Source organism: Nesoenas mayeri (genome assembly GCF_963082525.1).
Source record: "Nesoenas mayeri genome assembly, chromosome: 1".
Taxonomy (NCBI): Eukaryota; Metazoa; Chordata; class Aves; order Columbiformes; family Columbidae; genus Nesoenas; species Nesoenas mayeri.
This window is the reverse complement of record NC_137541.1, coordinates 86,019,748-86,038,839: the sequence shown is the minus strand read 5'-3', so window position 1 is coordinate 86,038,839 and position 19,092 is coordinate 86,019,748. Positions and strand designations below refer to the sequence as shown.

General features: G+C 41.9%; 2 protein-coding genes across 2 annotated transcripts in view; one reads left to right on the top strand and one right to left on the bottom strand.

Moving 5' to 3' along the window:
* Window positions 1–19,092, bottom strand: part of LOC308042397 (rap1 GTPase-activating protein 1-like) — a gene marked incomplete at both ends in the record, with an annotated part of 195,328 nt that overhangs the window by 108,372 nt on the left and 67,864 nt on the right. The gene's annotated exons all lie outside the window — the stretch shown is intronic.
* Window positions 872–18,971, top strand: LOC308047898 (rap1 GTPase-activating protein 1-like; the record flags this gene model as incomplete). Its single annotated transcript, XM_080356707.1, has 11 exons — window positions 872–1,015; window positions 1,272–1,427; window positions 6,381–6,452; window positions 6,735–6,821; window positions 7,487–7,621; window positions 9,172–9,318; window positions 10,555–10,658; window positions 12,880–12,993; window positions 17,746–17,872; window positions 17,955–18,057; window positions 18,955–18,971. The coding sequence occupies 11 exons, from the start codon at window positions 872–874 to the stop codon at window positions 18,969–18,971; spliced, it is 1,206 nt and encodes a 401-aa protein (XP_080212833.1).

Below are 19,092 nucleotides of genomic sequence, written 5' to 3'. Positions count from 1 at the left end.
TGATTTCCCTGGTCTCTCTTCACTGGAGCAGTCATGGCTGTGCTGTGTTACACACAGGCACAGCCAAAGCACACCAAGTGTCGAGAGGCACACTCCGCTGAGCTCAACACTAGCACAGATGCACATGTGCGACGAAATCAGTTCACATGCTTGTGGAGAGAAAGACATGGACCCACACGCGTGCAGAGCGACGGATAGCTACAGCAGGCGCTAACGAGCACAGACTGACTTACACGCAGACTGTCCCCACACCAACAGGGACCGCTCTGCAAGTATCCTAGACGTTGATTATCGAATCAACCACACTGACCTGTGCCAAACTCCCAGACACTTACACGCAAGACACAATCTCTCTGACAAGCACACAAGTGTTTGCTCTCAGCTATAGATCAGGGACAATCCTGCGCAGTGCGCCCTGTTGCTCTTTCGCTTTAAGGCATGGTGTGTTTCGTTTCTCTTCTGGTGTCTCAATCTGACCCACAGTGGCAGCAGAGAATAATTTTATTTGACTGTGCGAATGTAAGTTTGTTTCACAATAATAGGGGTCAGTATTGTTTCAGTCTCTTTCTGTGGGGTAGCCTGTCCTTTTGGTAGTTCTAAAATACGATTTGTGTTTCTCAGAAGAATGCCAAATAAAGTAGCTCCTTTGAGGATTCCTGGTTTAGCTTCATAGCTTTTAGCGAGCATGTTCATCAGCAGAAACATTGTGCTGCTTCAGGCAGTGCATTTGTTTTGGGAAGATGTGATGCCCCACTATCAGTGATTTCTTAAAATCACCTTTGATAATATTGATGTACCAAGGTACTGTTACTGATATATTTTCATTTCTTTCCACTTCCTCATCTCTGTCCTGCCTTATCTATGGTGTGGTATGGATTTGCTCAGGTTTCGGGGAGGCTTGGATGTCACTAGATGTCAAACGGGCACTGAGTCAGTGTATACAAATTTCCGAGGCAAGGAGATCATGTTTCCTGTGTCTACAAAGCTGCCCTTCACAGAGGGAGATTCCCAGCAGGTATTGGAAGGGGAACTAAGGAATTCAGTTGTGTGGCTAAGAGGGGAGGGGTATTCAATGTGGGGCTAGTTAGAGGGGCGAATGCCTAATTGCATAACAGTGGGAATTATAGCTGGAGTAATGGTAAAATTAATTGATGAGGGGTTTGGTTCAACAGATGGACTGAAGATGTTAAATAGACTGGTATTTAAGGGCCCATTGTACTGTTCTACTCTTTTTCACCTGCCTTCTCACTTTATTATTTTTCTGTCTCTAGCTTCAGCGGAAGCGTCACATTGGGAATGACATTGTAGCCATCATCTTCCAGGATGAAAGCACACCTTTTGTCCCTGATATGATTGCTTCTAATTTCCTACACGCTTATGTGGTAGTTCAGCTCACTCATGACACAACTGGGGACACTTTCTACAAGGTGAACAGAGCCAATAGATTCCTCTGTACTGATTTGCTGATATTGATCCTTGAAGTGGAAACCTGTTCTTGGGCTTTTGGAAGAGGTGCGGATTCAGCCAGCTGTCATCCTAACAGCTCTGCTTGCACTTTTAGCAAACTTGATCAATATGGAATATTAATGGTATTTATTTCTTTGCATCAATTTTCAGTGAAAGGCAATAATTAGATCTATTACCAGTAGACCTAGAAATCCAGTAGCTGCCACCATCTCTCCTTGCCCTTCACACACTCTCTGTTCTCTGACCAGGAGTCTCCAGTCTGCTATGCTGTTCTCTATTCTATAGGTTCACATAGGTCCTCCCTATTTAGTGTGGCTGCTGCTATTTAGCAATCTCTGTTCATGTTTGTTGAGTATTCAGATTTCATAAATACATTTTTATCTGGATGGGGCTAGGAGGTGAGGCTGACGAAGACCAAGATTCTGGAATGCAAGTGTTTTACTGCAGGACTGCTTAGTGCCTCTACCTAGCAAACAGAAAATGAAAGAGTAATTCAATCAATTTATTAAGAATCTACACATGGAACTAGAATATACTTGTATGTTTTTCAAAGGGGCTGATGAATTTCTGAAGCTTAAAGCTTGGGAATTGAAGCAGGACAAATTCAGATTTTTTGTTGTTGTTGTTGTTTACATCAAAGAGCACAAGGAAAAATTTATGCCATTTTGGGGGATGTATTGCTTGCATCATATAAGTCAGGTAAAACTCATTCACCTAACTGAAAGCTATGTCTGCATTGCTCATGCTGCAGAGCACAGCGCTGAGAGGTTGCCCTGCCGGAGACTGCAGCTCAGATGCAGCTGGTTGGCCTAATCTATGGAATTCAAACCAGCTACATCTGCTTCAGGGGATCCCAGAACAGGATTCCCATCTGTCAGGGAAGTGCTACCTGTTTGGGCCCTCCAGTTGAAAGAAGCTCTACTAGAAAACCAATTCCCTGTCTGCAGCTTTTGCACACAGCTCTTTCACTGTAACATGACTCTGTATGGATGCCTATGTAACTTTATGCTCAACTTTCAGTCATGCTGAGAGAGAAGAAAATATACAGAAGCTCAGGTTCTGTGATGTTTCTATTGTAGAAACATTTTAATCAAAGTGCTATGTCTCGTATTATGTAGAAATGTTGATTTGGTCCTTATGCCTTGGAAATCTACAAGAACACCGAGAATATAAAAATTTGGACAGGATACCCATCTCTTTTCCCACCAACAAGTGTGCTGGGAGTGGAGTAACCACCTTCTATTGTTCCTTGTGCTATGGGGAGCCTGGTATATATGATAGCTTCATATTGATCAGGGACATAGCACAAGGAACATTGATAGCTTCATGTTGATGAGGGGCATAGGGTCCTAGTTCTTGTCTTGCTTTCTGTTTTATAGGGCACAGAAATTTACTGGATTTCATTTAATGACATGAGAAAGAGCTGGGGAAGGTTACCGTTTGTCTTGTCTCTTCCTACTATTGTTTTCATCTTTCCCTGTCTGCAATGCCATTGTTTTGGTTACTGTAATAGGGTTGCCTGTATCATTTAATGAAATAGTCCCAGTCAGGACCCTAGAGCCAATGCAGGATTTTCTGTAAAGGCTTTTCAAAAGGGCGTTTAACTCATTCTGCCTTGAGAGTATTCTAGTACTTAAGAGACTGAAGGAAAATTTTTTTCCATCCATTTTCCCATTTACTTAAGCTTTAGTGCCTTGTGGTTAAATTGGAATATTAATGGCATTTATTTATTTGAATCAATTTTTGCAATGAGAAAATTAAAATCATAGAATGTCCTGAGTTGGAAGGGACCCACAGGGATCATCGAGTCCATCTCCTCCTGTTCCTGCATATGACAACCCCACAGTTCACATTGTATGCCTGATGGCACTGTCTAGTCTTTTCTTGAATATTGACAGGCTGTGACACCTCCCTCGGGAGCCTGTTCCAATGCTCCACTACCCTCTGGGTGAAGAACCTTTTCCTCATGTCCAACCTGAACCTCCTCTGGCACATCTTCCTGCTATTCCCTTGGGTTCTGTCATTGGTCACCAGAGAGAAGAGATCAGTGCCTGCCCCTCCTTCTCCCCTTGTGAGGAAGCTGTAGAGCCTCCCCTCTGTTCTGTCCCAACAGATGGGATGAGGGATGAGTTAACTCTGAATGCGACACACGCCCTGACTCAACAGATGAGACCAGGTGTGAGTTAACTGTCGGTTAATTCTGTGCGGTTATGTGAAGTGAATGACAGACAATCACTCCAGGGGTCCAATTCAGTTATGAGTTTTACTAAAAGTATGTGTTGGAATACTAGTTACAGCAAATAGTGGCTTTGCAAAAATAGTTTATGATATCACAGAACTTATCAATACATTAACAGCAAGAGTCCTACTACGAGCCATGTATTGGCAACCATTAGTAGCTATAATATGGGACTTAGAAGAATCCAACAGCAGAGCTTAAGATAATGTTACTCTTATATGTTCAAAAGGAAGAGAGAGAGAAAAAGAGTGGTACAGAGGGAAGGAAAACTAAGGTGTAAGAGAGAGAGAAAGAGAGTAATATATCACCATTCACAGAAGGAGAGACAAAGAAATGGGGGTATAGAAAAAAGGAGAGACGGAAAGAGCAGAGAGAAAGGAAGAAAAAAACAGATGAGGGATCCAGTCACTCTTAGGGCTCCACAGCGTGGATGATGAGATGTGTGTATGCCCTCCGGTGTCCCGCAGCGAGGATGCTGGGGTTTGTAGTTTAGGGGGGCAGCATCCTCCGATGTCTAGTCTAGTTCCCGTGGTGAGGCTGGTGGGCTGAGGGTCCTCAGGATGGTGGATTCCCTATCAGTGCTGTTTTAAGCGAGCTTTTTTTATAGCCCTCCGAGTAGAGAAGAGTCTGCGGGGGAAAGGGGTGACTGCGAAAGATCGACAAGTCTCGACAAATCCGGGGCCATGTTGAAGGGTCTGAGCTTTTCCCCTTTGTTTGCCAAGCTGTGCATATCAGAAGATGGAGCTATGTACCCTCCAGCTCATCCCCCACCTCCAGTATTGGCCAGCTGGCCTGGGCTGTGGCTTGTTAGCTTGTTGTTGATATGTAAATCGCAGTTCACCCTATACTGAATGTGTCATCTCCTGTGGCTGGATGAACTAGTTTCGCTACAATGTTTTCAGCCATGATCCTTATCAATACACAACACCCTCCTCCAGGCTGAACAAACCAAGTGACTTTAGCTGCTCCTCATATGGCTTCCCCTCCAAACCCTTCACAAACTTTGTAGCCCTCTTCTGGACACTCTCCAGTATCTTTTTTTATACCGTGGTGCCCAGAACTGCACACAGTGCTCCAAGTGAGGCCACACCAGTGCAGAGGAGAGCGGGACAATCACTTCCCTGGTCCAGCTGGCAATGCTGTGCTTGATGCAACCCAGGACATGGTTGGCCCTCTTGACAGCCAGGACACACTGGTGGCTCATGTTCAACTTGCTGTTGACCAGAACCCTCAGATGCCTCTCCACGGAACTGCTCTCCAGTATCTTGTTCCCCAGTCTGTATGTACAGCCAGGGCTGCGGTGCCCCAGGTGCAATATCTGGCACTTGCCCTTGTTGAATTTCATGCAGTTGGTGATTGCCCATTTCTCCAATTTGCTCAGATCACTCTGCAGGGCCTCTCTGCATCTGAGAGTGTCAACAGCTCCTCCCAGATTAGTGTCATTGGCTAACTTAGTATTCCCTCAAGTCCTGTGTCCAAGTCATTTATGAAGACATTGAACAGCACTGGCCCTAAGATGGATCCCTGAGGAACCCCACTAGTGACTGGTCACCACCTGACATAACCCCACTTACTAGAACCCTCTGAGCCCAGCCCATCAGCCAATTACTCACCCACAAGTGTTTTTCCAGCTGTATGCTGGACATCTTGTCCAGGAGGATGCTGTGAGAGACAGTATCAAAGGCTTTACTGAAATCCAAAAAGATCACATCGACAGGCTTCCCTTGGTAAACTAGGTGGGTAACCTTGTCGTAGCAAGAAATTAAGTTTGTTAAGCAGGACTGTGTTGTCATTCAGATGTTTTTCAGTAACTTCTAGAATAATCTTCTCCATAATTTTGCGAGGCACAGATATGATGCTAACATGCCTGACAAAATGCAAGGCAGGATTTTAACTGGTAGATATCTATTGGGAGGGTGTGAGAGGCCTTGTAATTAAGGGTGCTGGCCTATGATGTGAGAAATCTGAACTACCACATCAAACTTGGCAAGAAAAAGCCTGTGAAATATTCTTAATTGCTGTGTGTATCTGGTAAGATAGCTGTGTATAATTACAAGTAAATGGTGTGAAGAGCCAACTGACTATATAAAAACTTCATTACAGTTACTTTTTTGGCATTGATATGTCGGGCAGGAGCACGGTTAAAAAAAAAAAAAGACAAAAAACCACATGGATATCCTTATCTCTTGCTGAGAAAGTGCTTTTGTATGTGTACCATATGTGTCTCAGAGAGGTGGTGTCACTGAGATACTCCCCTCACTGTGCAGTGTAGTTTCACTGAAAATTCTCTGTCAAAAAAAAGAAAAAAAAAAGATCACTATAATCACATTGACAGAGGTTCTTCTAGTGGAGGTAAATCTTGCCGGCTGAATAGAAGCTTTTTTTTTTTTTTTCCAAATATACTGCTTGTTATTAAAGATTTCTAAAAACCAATTCACTTTATTGGTTTTGTTGCTTTTACTGTGTGCACATCTAGCTGACTGAATTTCTGGAAGATAAATCAGCACATTTATTCACTGAGTTCAGAAAGAGCTGGATGCATGGGATAACATATTTGAGTTCTTTTCGATATGTGAATTATTCAGGAGGGATCAGATATACCATAGCAGTCTGAAGGCTTTGATAGTCTCACTTGTGTTATGATACTTATTTTTTCCCCCTTATATTTTTTCAGGTTTCAGTCACAGCTCGAGATGACGTCCCCTTCTTTGGACCCCCTCTGCCAAATCCAGCCATATTTAGAAAGGTTTGTTGCTCTTGTCCACTGTTAGATGGCAGGGTAATATGGTAATATGGTCCCCTTCTTTGGACCCCCTCTGCCAAATCCAGCCATATTTAGAAAGGCTTGTTTCTCTTGTCCACTGTTAGATGGCAGGGTAATATGGTACATACCCTGGAGTTCTGAGTCAGTGTTGTCAGTCTGGCTACATGACTTTGGAGGTCTAAAGAGCAGAAAGGCAGAGCTTTTCTCATGTGATATTTTTATTATTGTTTTCATTTCTAGTCTAGTCTTCATCCTGTTTTGCAGAGTGCAGAGTTTCGTGAATTCCTTTTGGCCAAGCTCATCAATGCTGAGTACAGCTGCTATCGAGCTGATAAATTTGCTAAATTAGAGGTGGGTCTATTACCTTGTTGTTTGCATTAAAAATTATAAAATTATATTACTGCCAGATTAAGAAAATACAGTATAACTTTTTACTTCTTATTTTGTGTTGCTTAAAAAAGGAAGATGAAATGTTATGATACTTGGCTATGTGATACTTCCTTTGTATTTCACAGCAGGTGTGATAGAATATGAACAGGTACCTCCTAATGTAAAGATCTAATCCTCAAGTAAGAGTGGGAATATGATGCATGCATTTTGCTGGAGGAAATTCTGTTTTAGCTGAAACTCAGTATTGTGCTGCAGGATGTGTACTGATCTCACTGATTTTGGTTCAAGGTACTAAAATTCTGTTCCACACTCTGCTGCTTACCTGATCTAGAAAAAAATGCCCTCAATTCATGCCTCTTTTTCATCACCTGTAAAAAAAGTACCGGTGTCCTTTATGACTTGCTTTAGAAAGAGTTTAAAATGGCTAGGTACTATTGTAATATGTTCCATAAAATCTAAACCACTAAAACCACATCTAAAACCACTTCATACTGTTTAAAATAATCTTCATGATGTTTGGTTTTGTTTTTGTTTTTTTAAGACAGACGTGAGACATTGCAAAAACAGGAAAAATAATCCCTCCGCCCCCAATAATAGTTGTGTTTTCATTCCTAATGTTGACGCAGAAAAGAACTCGGAGTGCCCTCTTGGAGAGCCTTTTTGAGGAGCTGCAGCTTCGCAGCCGCAGTATGATGGGGTTGCCCATAGGGGAGGATGACAAGATAGAGAATGGCAGTGGGAGCTTCCTTGAGAATTTCAAGGTGAGCCATAGTGGATTGATTCCTTTACCCAGTTGCTCATAATTTTCTCAAGCTCATTGTGTGTCCCTCCAAGGAATATTCACCCTGCTGGTCAGCTGTGCTTAGGGTGAGACAGAAGAAGTCTTTCAATCCAGCAGCCTTTCTCTAGAGCATCTTCAACTGTCCTTTGCCATATGTCTCAAGAAAAATTTTTCCCCTTCCTGTGCGCCTTTCTACAGAGCTACAGTGTGGCTTAGGGTGGAATTCCTTATTGTCCCTAAGAAATGAAATTCTTTATGCTTCATGCTGTCGTCTAATGTTAGACGACGTGTCACTCCATGACTTACAGAAAAAGGAATGAGTGTTTGCAAGAGGAATAGTAATACCTAGTAGCAAGCAGCTTTCAGTTCCTACAGCATATCTCTTTCACTTAATTTTCCTCATAACTGAAATATTTGCAAGAGCCACTGCAAGAGCGTTTCTAATGTATCTGTGAGTGTACCATCTAGAGAAACTGTGATGCTTTACTTACTCTCTAAAAGTCAGAGATAATTTACTTTCTTTTGTTCAGTGTAGATTACACTTTGTTCTTTTTCTTTTTCTTTTTTTTTTTTTTTTTTTAATCAGGTGGCAGAACTTATTTTAAAAGTGATCAAGATGATACGAGATAGGAAAGTTTTTGTACAAACAGGAAAACTGAGTTTTGAACTGAGAATCTTATATCATTTTCCTATCTACTTTTCCTCTCCCACTTCTGTGGAAGTGCCTCACCACTTCTTTTGTGTAAGTTAGCTGTCTGGACAGAGAAATACATTATTTCTTCAGATGACCATGGTGGGCTAGTTAGAGTTGTTAAGGGCTGTCAAACTAATCCATTTACATATAGTTATATGCGTAGCTTTGGTCAGAACTGGGATGCTTTGATGAGGTGTGTTTTTACATACAATCAGTCTATCCTGCCTTTGCTGCTAAACAGGAATTTCCTACCCATCTGGGTCCTACACTAATTATCCCAAAATGTCCTTTTCTGACTTATAGCAGATGCTGTGATTTGCATGTCATGTAGACATATGACCTTTGCAGAAGGCTGGAAAAGGCTGAGTAAACTCAAAAATAGCTTTTCCAGATGCTGCAGACTTTAGTATGGCTCCTTTCCCTTTGGAACCAACACCCAAGTTCATGCAAGACTGAACCTTACAGTCTTGAACAGGAGTTTGATTTTCTGTTTTGTAGCCTGTACTGGGTAAGAATTCTTCAGATTATGCTGTCTTATCCAATCTGCTGGGATACTGGTAGGGAATCTCTATTTTTTGCAACAGGAAAAGGGAAGTGAAAGTAGAGAATAAACTTGAGGAAGAGATCTCCACTGGCAGTGAGCTCCATGAATTGGCTAGGACCAAAAATGGGTAATATCTAAGATGCTGTCTTCTAGGAATTAGGATTTCTGTGGTTTTGGTGCTGGTTTATCACACCTTTCCACCCAAACTGTGGTACTTTTCCTACTGCTCTACTGTGTGCAGGTCTATATGTGTATCTGTGTTTGTTTGTTTCCCTGCTTCCCCACTGTTCAGCGGGTGATTAGAGGCCGCAGCCAGAGCCTGGATACCATGGGGATATCCATGAGAAAGCAGCAGCCAGCCACCCTGCCCAGCCGCCCAGCTACACCTGGCCTTGCCCTCAGCCAGAGTGTCACCGAGGGCCCTAAGGCCATTGCTGCGGTAAGGTATTTGAGTGGGCTGTAAGAAGAAACCTGGCATACCTTTGTGAGCCATCCATACATTCTTAGTTCTCTTTCCCTATTAGTTTGTCCTTTTGTCTTTCTGTGAATGTCTTTCTGTTGTACAGTCCCATCTCACAAGTGGTGACAGCACGTGTTGCAATCTGTTTTGTCTGTGCCTATCTCTAGCCTCAGTTCATGTGTAAACTAGAGCTGAGATTGATGCAGACTGGGAGGAGAAAGCCAAACATGATTCTGCATCAGATATCTATCCTGGATTAGATCCTGTATGTTGCCATACCTTAAAAAAATGCATGTACTGTGGTTTGACTAGAATGGTGCTGTATTCTCATATGGCAAGAGCTGAGAATATAAAGACACTAGATCTGTTCCATTTTCTTCAATTTCACCAATCAGATTCTTTTCTGTAATATAAACAGGTGTGCAATGCTTATTCAAGGTGCGTTTTTGCTGTAAACATAATTTGTATGTTGGGAACAAATAGCAGAGTTAATAAAGTTTGGGGTGAGAAAGAGTGAATATTTCTAGTCACTATCAAAGGCTTTCTTATTTGATAAGGATACCAAACGTATGTGATCAGTGTGAGCATAACAAATCCATGACAAATGTTACCAGAAAAGAATCCATGTTTCTGATACTGGAATTATGGTCACTTTGGCCAAAGTGCATCTAGCTGATTATGGTCTTTGCACTAGTGATGTCAGTATACAGGCAAACTACAAAAACACATCTCTGAGTAAGCCAAGAAGGTTCCTTTCAGTATGGAAATTTATTGGTGACAGTTTCCTCAGTTGTATGCATTCCTTATGTCAGCACAACTAATTCACAGCGTAGTAATGATGAGTTTGCTGCCTCCTTCTCTCCTTTAACTTCTATTTTTCTCTGCCTTCCTGATTCTGCCTCTCCTTCTCTCATCACATGGGGATACCTCCCTTCCTGAGCCTCTTTCTCTGTATAGTGGCTGTGTATCTTGTTCTGACTTTGTTTCTGTATCTTTCAGTCTCTTTCTTGTACCACCTTTGTAAGCCCTAGATTATGTTTCTCACTGACAGAAAGTACTCCTTGCACCAGTGGAGCTGAGCTGTTCTATTGTATTGCAAAGCAAAGGAGAGGATCTGGATCCACATTGCAAACTCTCTTCCATGCTTTCAGTTCTCCACAGTGTTTCCCGTCATGTTTCCCGCTCTCTTTTCTGTCACACTTTCCTTTTTTCTAGTCTTTTGCCTTGCCTGGTAGGAGCCCCTCACGTACTCGAGCTAGCTGGTTCCATGGGCGACGGCGTAGTGCCATTGGCATTGAGAACATACGGGAGGAAAAGAGGTATGAGCCGTGGGAAGATGAGACAAAGACAGAAAAAAAAAAAAAACATAGAAGGAGATGAGAAAGGGGAGATAGAAAGGCATGTATAAGGACAGAAAGGTAATTGACAGGAATGAGTATGGAAATGGAAATGGTTGGAATGGGAAGAAAAGCCTCATTATGAGTTAATGGAGAAATGGACAATTGACAGAAACAAACAAAACAAAAAGGGCTCTTTGTAAAGGAGAATAATCAATATGAGTGGAAGAAGGGAGGAAATGGGTGGAGGAACATAGTAATGTCACTCTTAAATATTGTGCAATATGTTCCAGGACTCCTGGTTCTCCTGTTCTGTATTCATCACTTTCAGATAACAATCAGATTAAAGGCTTCTATTTGGCAAGGGAGAATTGGGTGCTTGGTTGTTTGTTTGGTTTTGTGTCAAAAAGTTCAAATAGACAAAACTTCTGATACCTTGAAAAAAAAGGATTTTCTAAAAAAAGCTTTAAGTCAAAACAAATTAGATGGTGTGAGAAATACTTAAAGGGTAACATACAGGTTCAAGGAGTGATTTGGCATATTTGACAGAATTTTAACCATTCAAAAGTTGTCTGTTGGTCACAAGAGATTTAGTTAAATCAAATTTGTCTCAGTTCTTGCTGAGGCTCCTTTTCAAGATTATACAGAGTTTCAGAAGTCACATGAGTGCTCTGCATCTAATATACATTTTTTCCAGGTGCAAGAATTCCAGGGGACAGCTTACAGACTCAGCGTAAAAGGGGGAAAAAAGCTATCTTTAATGTGGAAAATAGTGATTTCACAACAGGAAGAATTACTACATTTTCCCTTCTAGGTATTCCCTTGGACCTTTCTTTAATGAGATGCCTAGGACCTAATCTGAATAAAAATAGTATAGAATACAGTATAGAATCTTCTTTGAGAAAAATTAAATCTGAGACAACTTCCATGTAACAGTCTAAGCCAACACAGTAGCCATAGCTCCTCACTACTTTGAATAGTTTTGTACCTTATGCAGCTGCACCTGCCAACCCATTACATTGTGTACAACATTATTCACTATCCCCTTAAAAGATCTGTAAAAGTTTTCTACAATAAGGAAAATCCCTAGATTTCTTTTCTTTCTGTTTTGTTTTTGTTTGGTTGGTTTTTGTTTTGGTTTGGTTTTTCCCCTGGCCTTTGCTAGGAGGGAATTGGTAAGTTATTTGGTTTATTTAGCTTTCCTTTTGTTTATTTGTAATCGTATTATAGATATGAGGAACAGTGAGCCTTATCTTGTGTTCTGTGAAAAACTATTTGGTTGATTCTTGAAGGTGCAGTTTAACCAGCAACTGGTCTGTTCTAATGGTTCAATGCCACTGAAAAGCAGTCCCACTAACTCTTTCAACTACCCAATCCTGTCCTATTCCTTGTGATGGCTCAGATGTTCAGTGAACTCTTCATGGAACTGATTCAGCCCATTAATCTAACAGAAAAAGTATCAACTTTCACTGGATTGTCTGCCAGGTTCTGCCATGAACTGGTTCATGCATGAGTCTGATGGGTACCTGGGCTGATGGGAAGTACACTCAGCAAGAATGGGGGAGACTGGAGCAGTCTCTCTGGCAGAAGAGAGATTAACACACTGTGTGTGACTTCACCCTGAAGCTGTAGTTTAATGGTATGCAGGCTCTGACAGCAGAGCTGACCCAGGAGGAACTTTGTGAGCTCCATCACTGAAGCCACAAAACTCACCCAAAAAAACCCTGAGTTTTCCAATCCTTAATTAAACATACCCCACTTTTCAGTTACTTACACAGACAGCTTGCTTCAGAAGTATCTTGACAAGTACTAGTAGCAACAAAACTATTGTAACCCTCCTGAAACAGAAATTTGCTGGATCCTTTTTCTTTGTGCAATAAATACATTAACTCTCTAATCAATCCTAAAACTTTCTAAGACCAATGAAATGGGGAGGGTAGAAGAAAAAGAGGAAGAATTAAAAGAGAGTACAGAAATTAATTTTAACTTTTATATCAATTCAAAAGGAGCTTAAAGCTGGCCATTTCTAATATATTGCCCTCAACAGGTCACATGTGAGGAACCTACTCTTCTCAACACAACTGTACTTTCATGTGTATATGAAAGATCCAGCTTTGTAATTGTGGCTGGTAAGAAAGTGTTAGAATAGATAGTAGTTAACTCTGACCATGGGGTACAGCTGGTTTCTATTTTTTCCCAACAGAGGCACTGCAGAGAGGATACGGAAGGTGCTGGACAGTCCAGGAACTTTCTTTGACCTGAAGTCTGATGGATCCTCCAGTCCCAGCTCTCCAGAATTCCCCAGGAGGATAAGCAAGTGAGTTGAAAATAATTTTAGTATTTGAAATACACTCACTGTGTCTGGTATTGACTTAAGCATGGTGCATGTCTTGCTCTCTTGGAGGATTTACTAAGACTGTCCACATCAGGCATTGCAGTATCTTAAAAGTTGTATGTCTGGCCATGGAACAGTAATTCAAGCATGCAAGTAAGTAAGTCAGCTTTCTTAAACAGCCAGTGAATAAAGATTGAACCATTTAAAGGTGATTTGGCTGTATCTTTACTGTAATGTTAGTTTGCATCCAACAGGATACACAAAGCCCTAGCAGTTCAGTTGTCCATGCTTACTCATGTATTTTTTTCCTCTGTAGTTTGCTCTGGGTTGATTTTGGAGCTTCATGGAGAAGCTTGGACAAGGGTTTGTTGGAATGTTGAGTTGTGTCCAAGTTCTGCCCCTTCAAGCAGGATTCACGCTGCTGCTCCAAACCAGTCTGAACTACTAGTCTGTTTTCAGTCCCCCCAAAGTGTTACAGTGGGGTTTCATGTGTTGCACCTAAGTTTCATCGCTAAAGTACGCCATACCATACCTAGTGTACTCTTGCAAAATACTTCACGTGGTAGTCTGCAAAATAGTTCTTCAGTTTCTGGTGGTCAAAAACTATATAAAAATGTACTTTCCTGGTAGTGCATCTTTGCTGTTGCTAAGCTGCATTATGCTGGGATGTGATCCTATCTAGGATACTTCAGGACTTAATGGAAACTATACATTTACATTTACAAGATTCCAGAGCAGCCTGTCTCTAAATCCAGGACTGCAGCTGACTTTCTGGAACAGCTTGCCACACCTGATTTTTTTCATGAGAACTTGGATGAGACCTGTGGCAAAAAGGGCACTGAGTACTTTGTAGTAAGGCATGTCCCTTTCTCAGGACTGGGGCTGCTCTAGGAAACTTTCGGGAAATGCTCTAGAGCCAGGCCTCTGTGTTGCTCCAGGTGCCAAGTCTGATAAGGAAGGGCCTTCCTTCCAGGTAGATCCAAAGCTCCATAAGAATTGCAGGCTGGTGACTATCTGCAGTAGTTCAGCTGTGCGACTACCCAGAATGTTGTCACAGCCAAGGTGCAGAGTTCTGGTAAATATGTTTTTGTGATACTAGTTTTTGGTTTAGGTGGGTGTCCAAAATTTTGGTGGAGGATGAGAGCACAGCTAGGAGATATAGACCATTTAAGATGCTAGCTCTGGCAGCAAAGGATAAGAGAGAATGCAGGACATGGAATCACTGATTGGTCAGCAACTCCTTCCAGCCTTACCACATTATTCTACCTCCCCATCCTCATACTGCCTGGGACCTTGTTAATGAATTAGAGGTTCACACGTGAAGGACTCTTGCTCTGATTAGGCAGATGAAGTAACCTTGCATAATCAGCAAGAATTCTGCCTAGTAAGAAAACATCTCATAATTTGGTTAGTTCTGGTTAGCATACTGTAGAATGTGTGCATGTCCTGGAAGAAAATGATGAAGCTTTCTTGACATCTGTTCCTGATTTCTACATTTGATGGCGGGCTTCATCCACTTCCCAGCCCCCAGTGTCTATTCATCAGCTGAGGTGAACCAGATGCAATGGCTGTTTCAAATTGATATGACATGCTTTCAGAGAGCAAACATACCATGGGATTTCACTGACAATACTTGCATGAATATTGTTTATGCACATGAGGCATGACCTGTACGATTTGGCAGTCTATTTCTGTCACCAGGATTCTCTCTGAGCATCTTTTTCCAGTCCTGGATCCAAAACCACTTGTACAATCACCAGAAGAAGTCTTTTCACAGTTGTGGTAGTTTAGCTCTTTCCTGGACAGTTTGTTTACAAGGTGGGATGTAACATGGAGTTTAGTACAACTGGTGATTAGCCAGAGTTAGAGTTGTAATTTCAGAGTTAGGGACCAGCCCATGTACAAGTCATAGCTTCTGCATCATAGCTGGGACAGGGAATCAAGGACATGGAATTCCACCACATAGAGCGCACTATATTCGCCAAAACAGTATTAGCACATTATTGCAGTAACAGTCTAGGAGTTTAATTCTAACAGGCTATCTCAAAGATAGTTCTACTGAAATAGTATTGTTCATTAATTGTGAAGCCACAAATCAGGATTGTGATATAGGCATATTTCTAATGCAAAAAGAGTTCCAGCTGGTTCTAGAGCAATTTCTGCAGCCCATATTAAAAATGTCATCCCTGGCAGTATGTCAATCAATCCGCTCCTGGTTCTCCCCAGGGAGTAGTGTCACAGGAAATTTCTCTGTCACAAAAATGTTCAGCATGTTGCTGCTGGTCTTAAATAATAATTACAGATTCTAGACCGAATCAAACCCTTAGTCCATGTTGTGCTAAAACCAAGCTGGAAATAATGTAAAGGGAACACAGATTAATTCTTTTACAGTAGCGCTCTCTTTCCTCACATGCTGATTGCCAACACACCATTCTGCAGTGATTAGCTTGCAGTCCATGAAACTGCATTGTTCAGTTGGGCTTCTCTACCACGTGCAGGGACAATTACCCTTAGTTTTTCTGCTTTACTGTCCAGGTAGGCTTCCAAATAATCCTTCTTCCCATGGGACAGACTTAAAAGAATGAACCCCGCCTAAGTAACCACATAGCAAACCTCCTCAGGATCAGATGGCTTTCTGGGTTGCATCTGAAAAATCAAGCACTGTACTGTGTACACCCAAATCCTAGGAAAAGTTTTTTTGTGTTTTCCATCCTTAGACTCATCTGAGTAGGGACATCAAGCCAATCAAGCGCGGACCAGATGCTTCTCTGTCATTGGTTACCTACTGAAGATACTGGCAAGACTTTTGGGGTGAAATGAGAGCCTTGGCTAAGAGGAGCATGAACTTACTTAGAGGACCTCAAGGACTGTGGAGAGACCAAGTGGCACCATGTAATGCTCCACTGGCAGTTCCAGGAGCAGGAGTCCTGGGAAAGGAACGTGTCCAGATAACTTCTATTGGAGCATTTTGGCTCTAGCCCATTCCCATTGCCCAGTTAGCAGCCATTGAAACAGCCTCTACTAGTGATGAGGGAAAGAGGCTGCTGCTGAGTGCCTCTCCTTCTCTTCCCCTCCCCTCTTCTCAGATGAGCCAGAAGAGAACAGCTTGGCCTGCAGAAGGCAAGAGCAGACAAACATCTTTCCACCTCTGTCTCTGCTGTCTTTGGATGACATAGGTCAGTAGGTGAGGATGGAGAAACCTGCTGAGGAAGGATGCTGAGAAGGAGATACTTTGTAAAAATCTGGGCTCTAACTCACTTAAATTCATGTTATTGATTTGCTCTGCCAATAGAGAAGCATGTTGGTCTTCATTTCCTCCAAAATATATTTCCTAACCTCCTGAGGAAATACCTTTGGCCTATATTGGCCCTGTCTTTACTGTTCTCCCTGTTGCATGCTGGCATGTGATATGCCTGGGACTTTAGGTTTCATTACTGCTTGTAGGTCAAGACTGGCCACATTTTGCAGTGTTTCTGAAGGAATAAACATATTTAGTATCTTGAAGGTGTCTTATCTTTCTTGCCTCTCCTAGCTTTTTTGGGTTTCTTAACATTTTTAAGCACTCATCTCTCTCTTATTGGCTGATCTCTTCTGCAGGCAGTGAGTATTTCACCATAAATGTTAGGTTTACATGCACAGTGCACCTTCCACCATGTGAGCTTATCAGCCTCATGAACTGCTCTGTCTCCTAGATGACTGTAAGCAGTGGATCTCAAATTCTGAGCTGGGAGAAGCTGACCTAAAGGGTCCTTTTTGACAGATATGAAACATGGTATATATCATGGCTATCTCAGTGACCATGACATTTGAGAGAGTGGCAGTCAAGTGATCCAATAGATTTTGCTTTGAATGTTCCTATTGTAATGGCCCTGTGGGAGCTAAAAGTCTAGTGGGATGGACCTACAGGAGCCTGGCTACTGGCAGCTGTGCACATACAAAATCACCAGGAAGGGCATCCTCACCTAGGTATGTTCCTATCTGTAAGCAGGAGGACCTTTCTGACATGTCTGTGCAAGAGCTTGACACTCAATCCTAATGGCTTGGCACTGAGACATCCTAAAATAATGCAGATCTCAGTAATTTGTTTGTGCCTTCCCATTGCTTCCTTGAATTTTCTTAGTTAATAATTCTATAATACTGGTTAATGTCTCTAAGTTTTCCTTACTCCTCCTGTTAAAACTGTCTGGAAACATAGCAGTAACAATTCATAAGCTCTATGACATGGAAAGTGTGCTTTTATAGCTTCCTTGTACTGTCTGGAATTTCACCAGACCAAACACAATAGGCTGAGAGTGGATGTGGGTGGCCGAGGCTGGGTAGTGCCTTGCCTTTATACTCAGTTTAACACCTCAACATGTTGTATTTAGGCTTCTAAAATCTCTAATCTCCAAAGTGAAGGCATCTGTTGATTTTAATGAATGTCTAGAGGTTAACAGTGCTTAAATGCAGGTGGTTTGACTCACTCTGCTTGAAGACACTTAGGTCTGTGACTTAAAAATTCAGTCTTGTCCTTTGATTATAGTTATCCAGCATGGAAACAAGAAGTGGTGTTTCTACTAAATGAAGTAGCAACTAGAAATTAAGGAATGCAAGCCAGTTCACCAGAATTGGAAAAACTAGCTGTGGATGAATAATTTCCTGTTGCTGACTACTATATGATAAAGTTATGTCACAAAAAGTGCAAGCCTATGTGTAACAATAAGCCTGATAATGTTGAATGCTTACATTTCACAGAATGCTCAGGAGTCAGACTTCAGGATACTGCGTGATGCAGCCATTCTCACGTTCTTCATCCAGTGTAAGCAGTTGTTGTAGTAGTTTGAGGGAAAATGAAACATCTGAGGAAGAGGAGAATGACAGGGTGGGTGTATGAACTCTAACAGGCTACCCTCCCTGATTTTACCAAGTGCTTTATTAAAACACATCTTCTTTGCCCTCTCCAGGAGCTGAGGTGCTCCCTTAAGGGCCTTCCAAAACAGGATTCAAAGGTTCAGACTATGTGGCTGGATGACAGTGACTGCACACCCAGTACTTCCAGCTCACCAGGTAAAAAAGAAAGAAAGAAAAACAGAAAAAATCCTCTGGTTATGCTTCTAGAAACATATGTGATGTTGAGCTACAATCATTTTGGAAAATCTTTCGTATGCCATCCTTGAGATTTGGGAAAGCATAGGTAGATAATAGGCTGAGAGAAATGGGAGAGAAGCCAGCATGCAAATCCTAATGGGGAATGGAGAATGGGAAGTGTGTTCCAGTAGCATGAATAAATATTGCTGTACACACTGCAGAAGGAGCTACAGTAGATTGCAAAGAATGAGTGTGTTCCTGTGTGAGTGTGTTCATGTGTTTCTATGGAGAACAAGCAAGAACAGAACAAGCAAGGGCTCAGTTAGCTTTAATTTTCTTAGGACAGTCTCAAGATGATATTCGAAAGAAATTACAGAAACTGGAGGGGGCACAATTACGAGATCTGGATGTTATGTTAGAAACAGCCTGGAAAGTTAATAATAAGAGAGAAAAGGAACAGTCAAGGCATTATCAGCAAGACCTGTTGTCCAAGGACAAGGTGGGGGAGTAGGAACAGGAGTCCGTGGTAGATGAATTAGAAACGGTCAAGGGCGTGGTTTTTGGAATGTTCAGGGAATTCCTTTGGGACCTGTTGTAAAGCTTGGTTCAAATCAATGTGCTTATTGTAAGCAGCAAGGACACTGGAAAAACGAATGCCCGAACTGTCCCGGTTCCATGAGTTGGGTACCAAATGCAGTAGGAAATGCAGTACAAACTATGGTGCTGGGGGAGTATAGTAATGACAGCTGACTATATGAAAGCACAAAAATGGATACCCAGAATAAGGAGCCCTTAGTGACGGTACAAGTGGGAGACGAGGATGTGAGATTTTTTGTGGACACAGGGGCTACCTATTCTGTGCTAAATTCCTTACAGGGAACAGTAGGTCATAAAACGACAACGATTGTTGGTGCCCCAGGGAAGGAAGAAGTATGGCCATTCCTACAACCCTTAGATTTGTGTTTTGGAGGAAAGGAATTAACCCACAAGTTCTTATATGTTCCAGACTGTCCA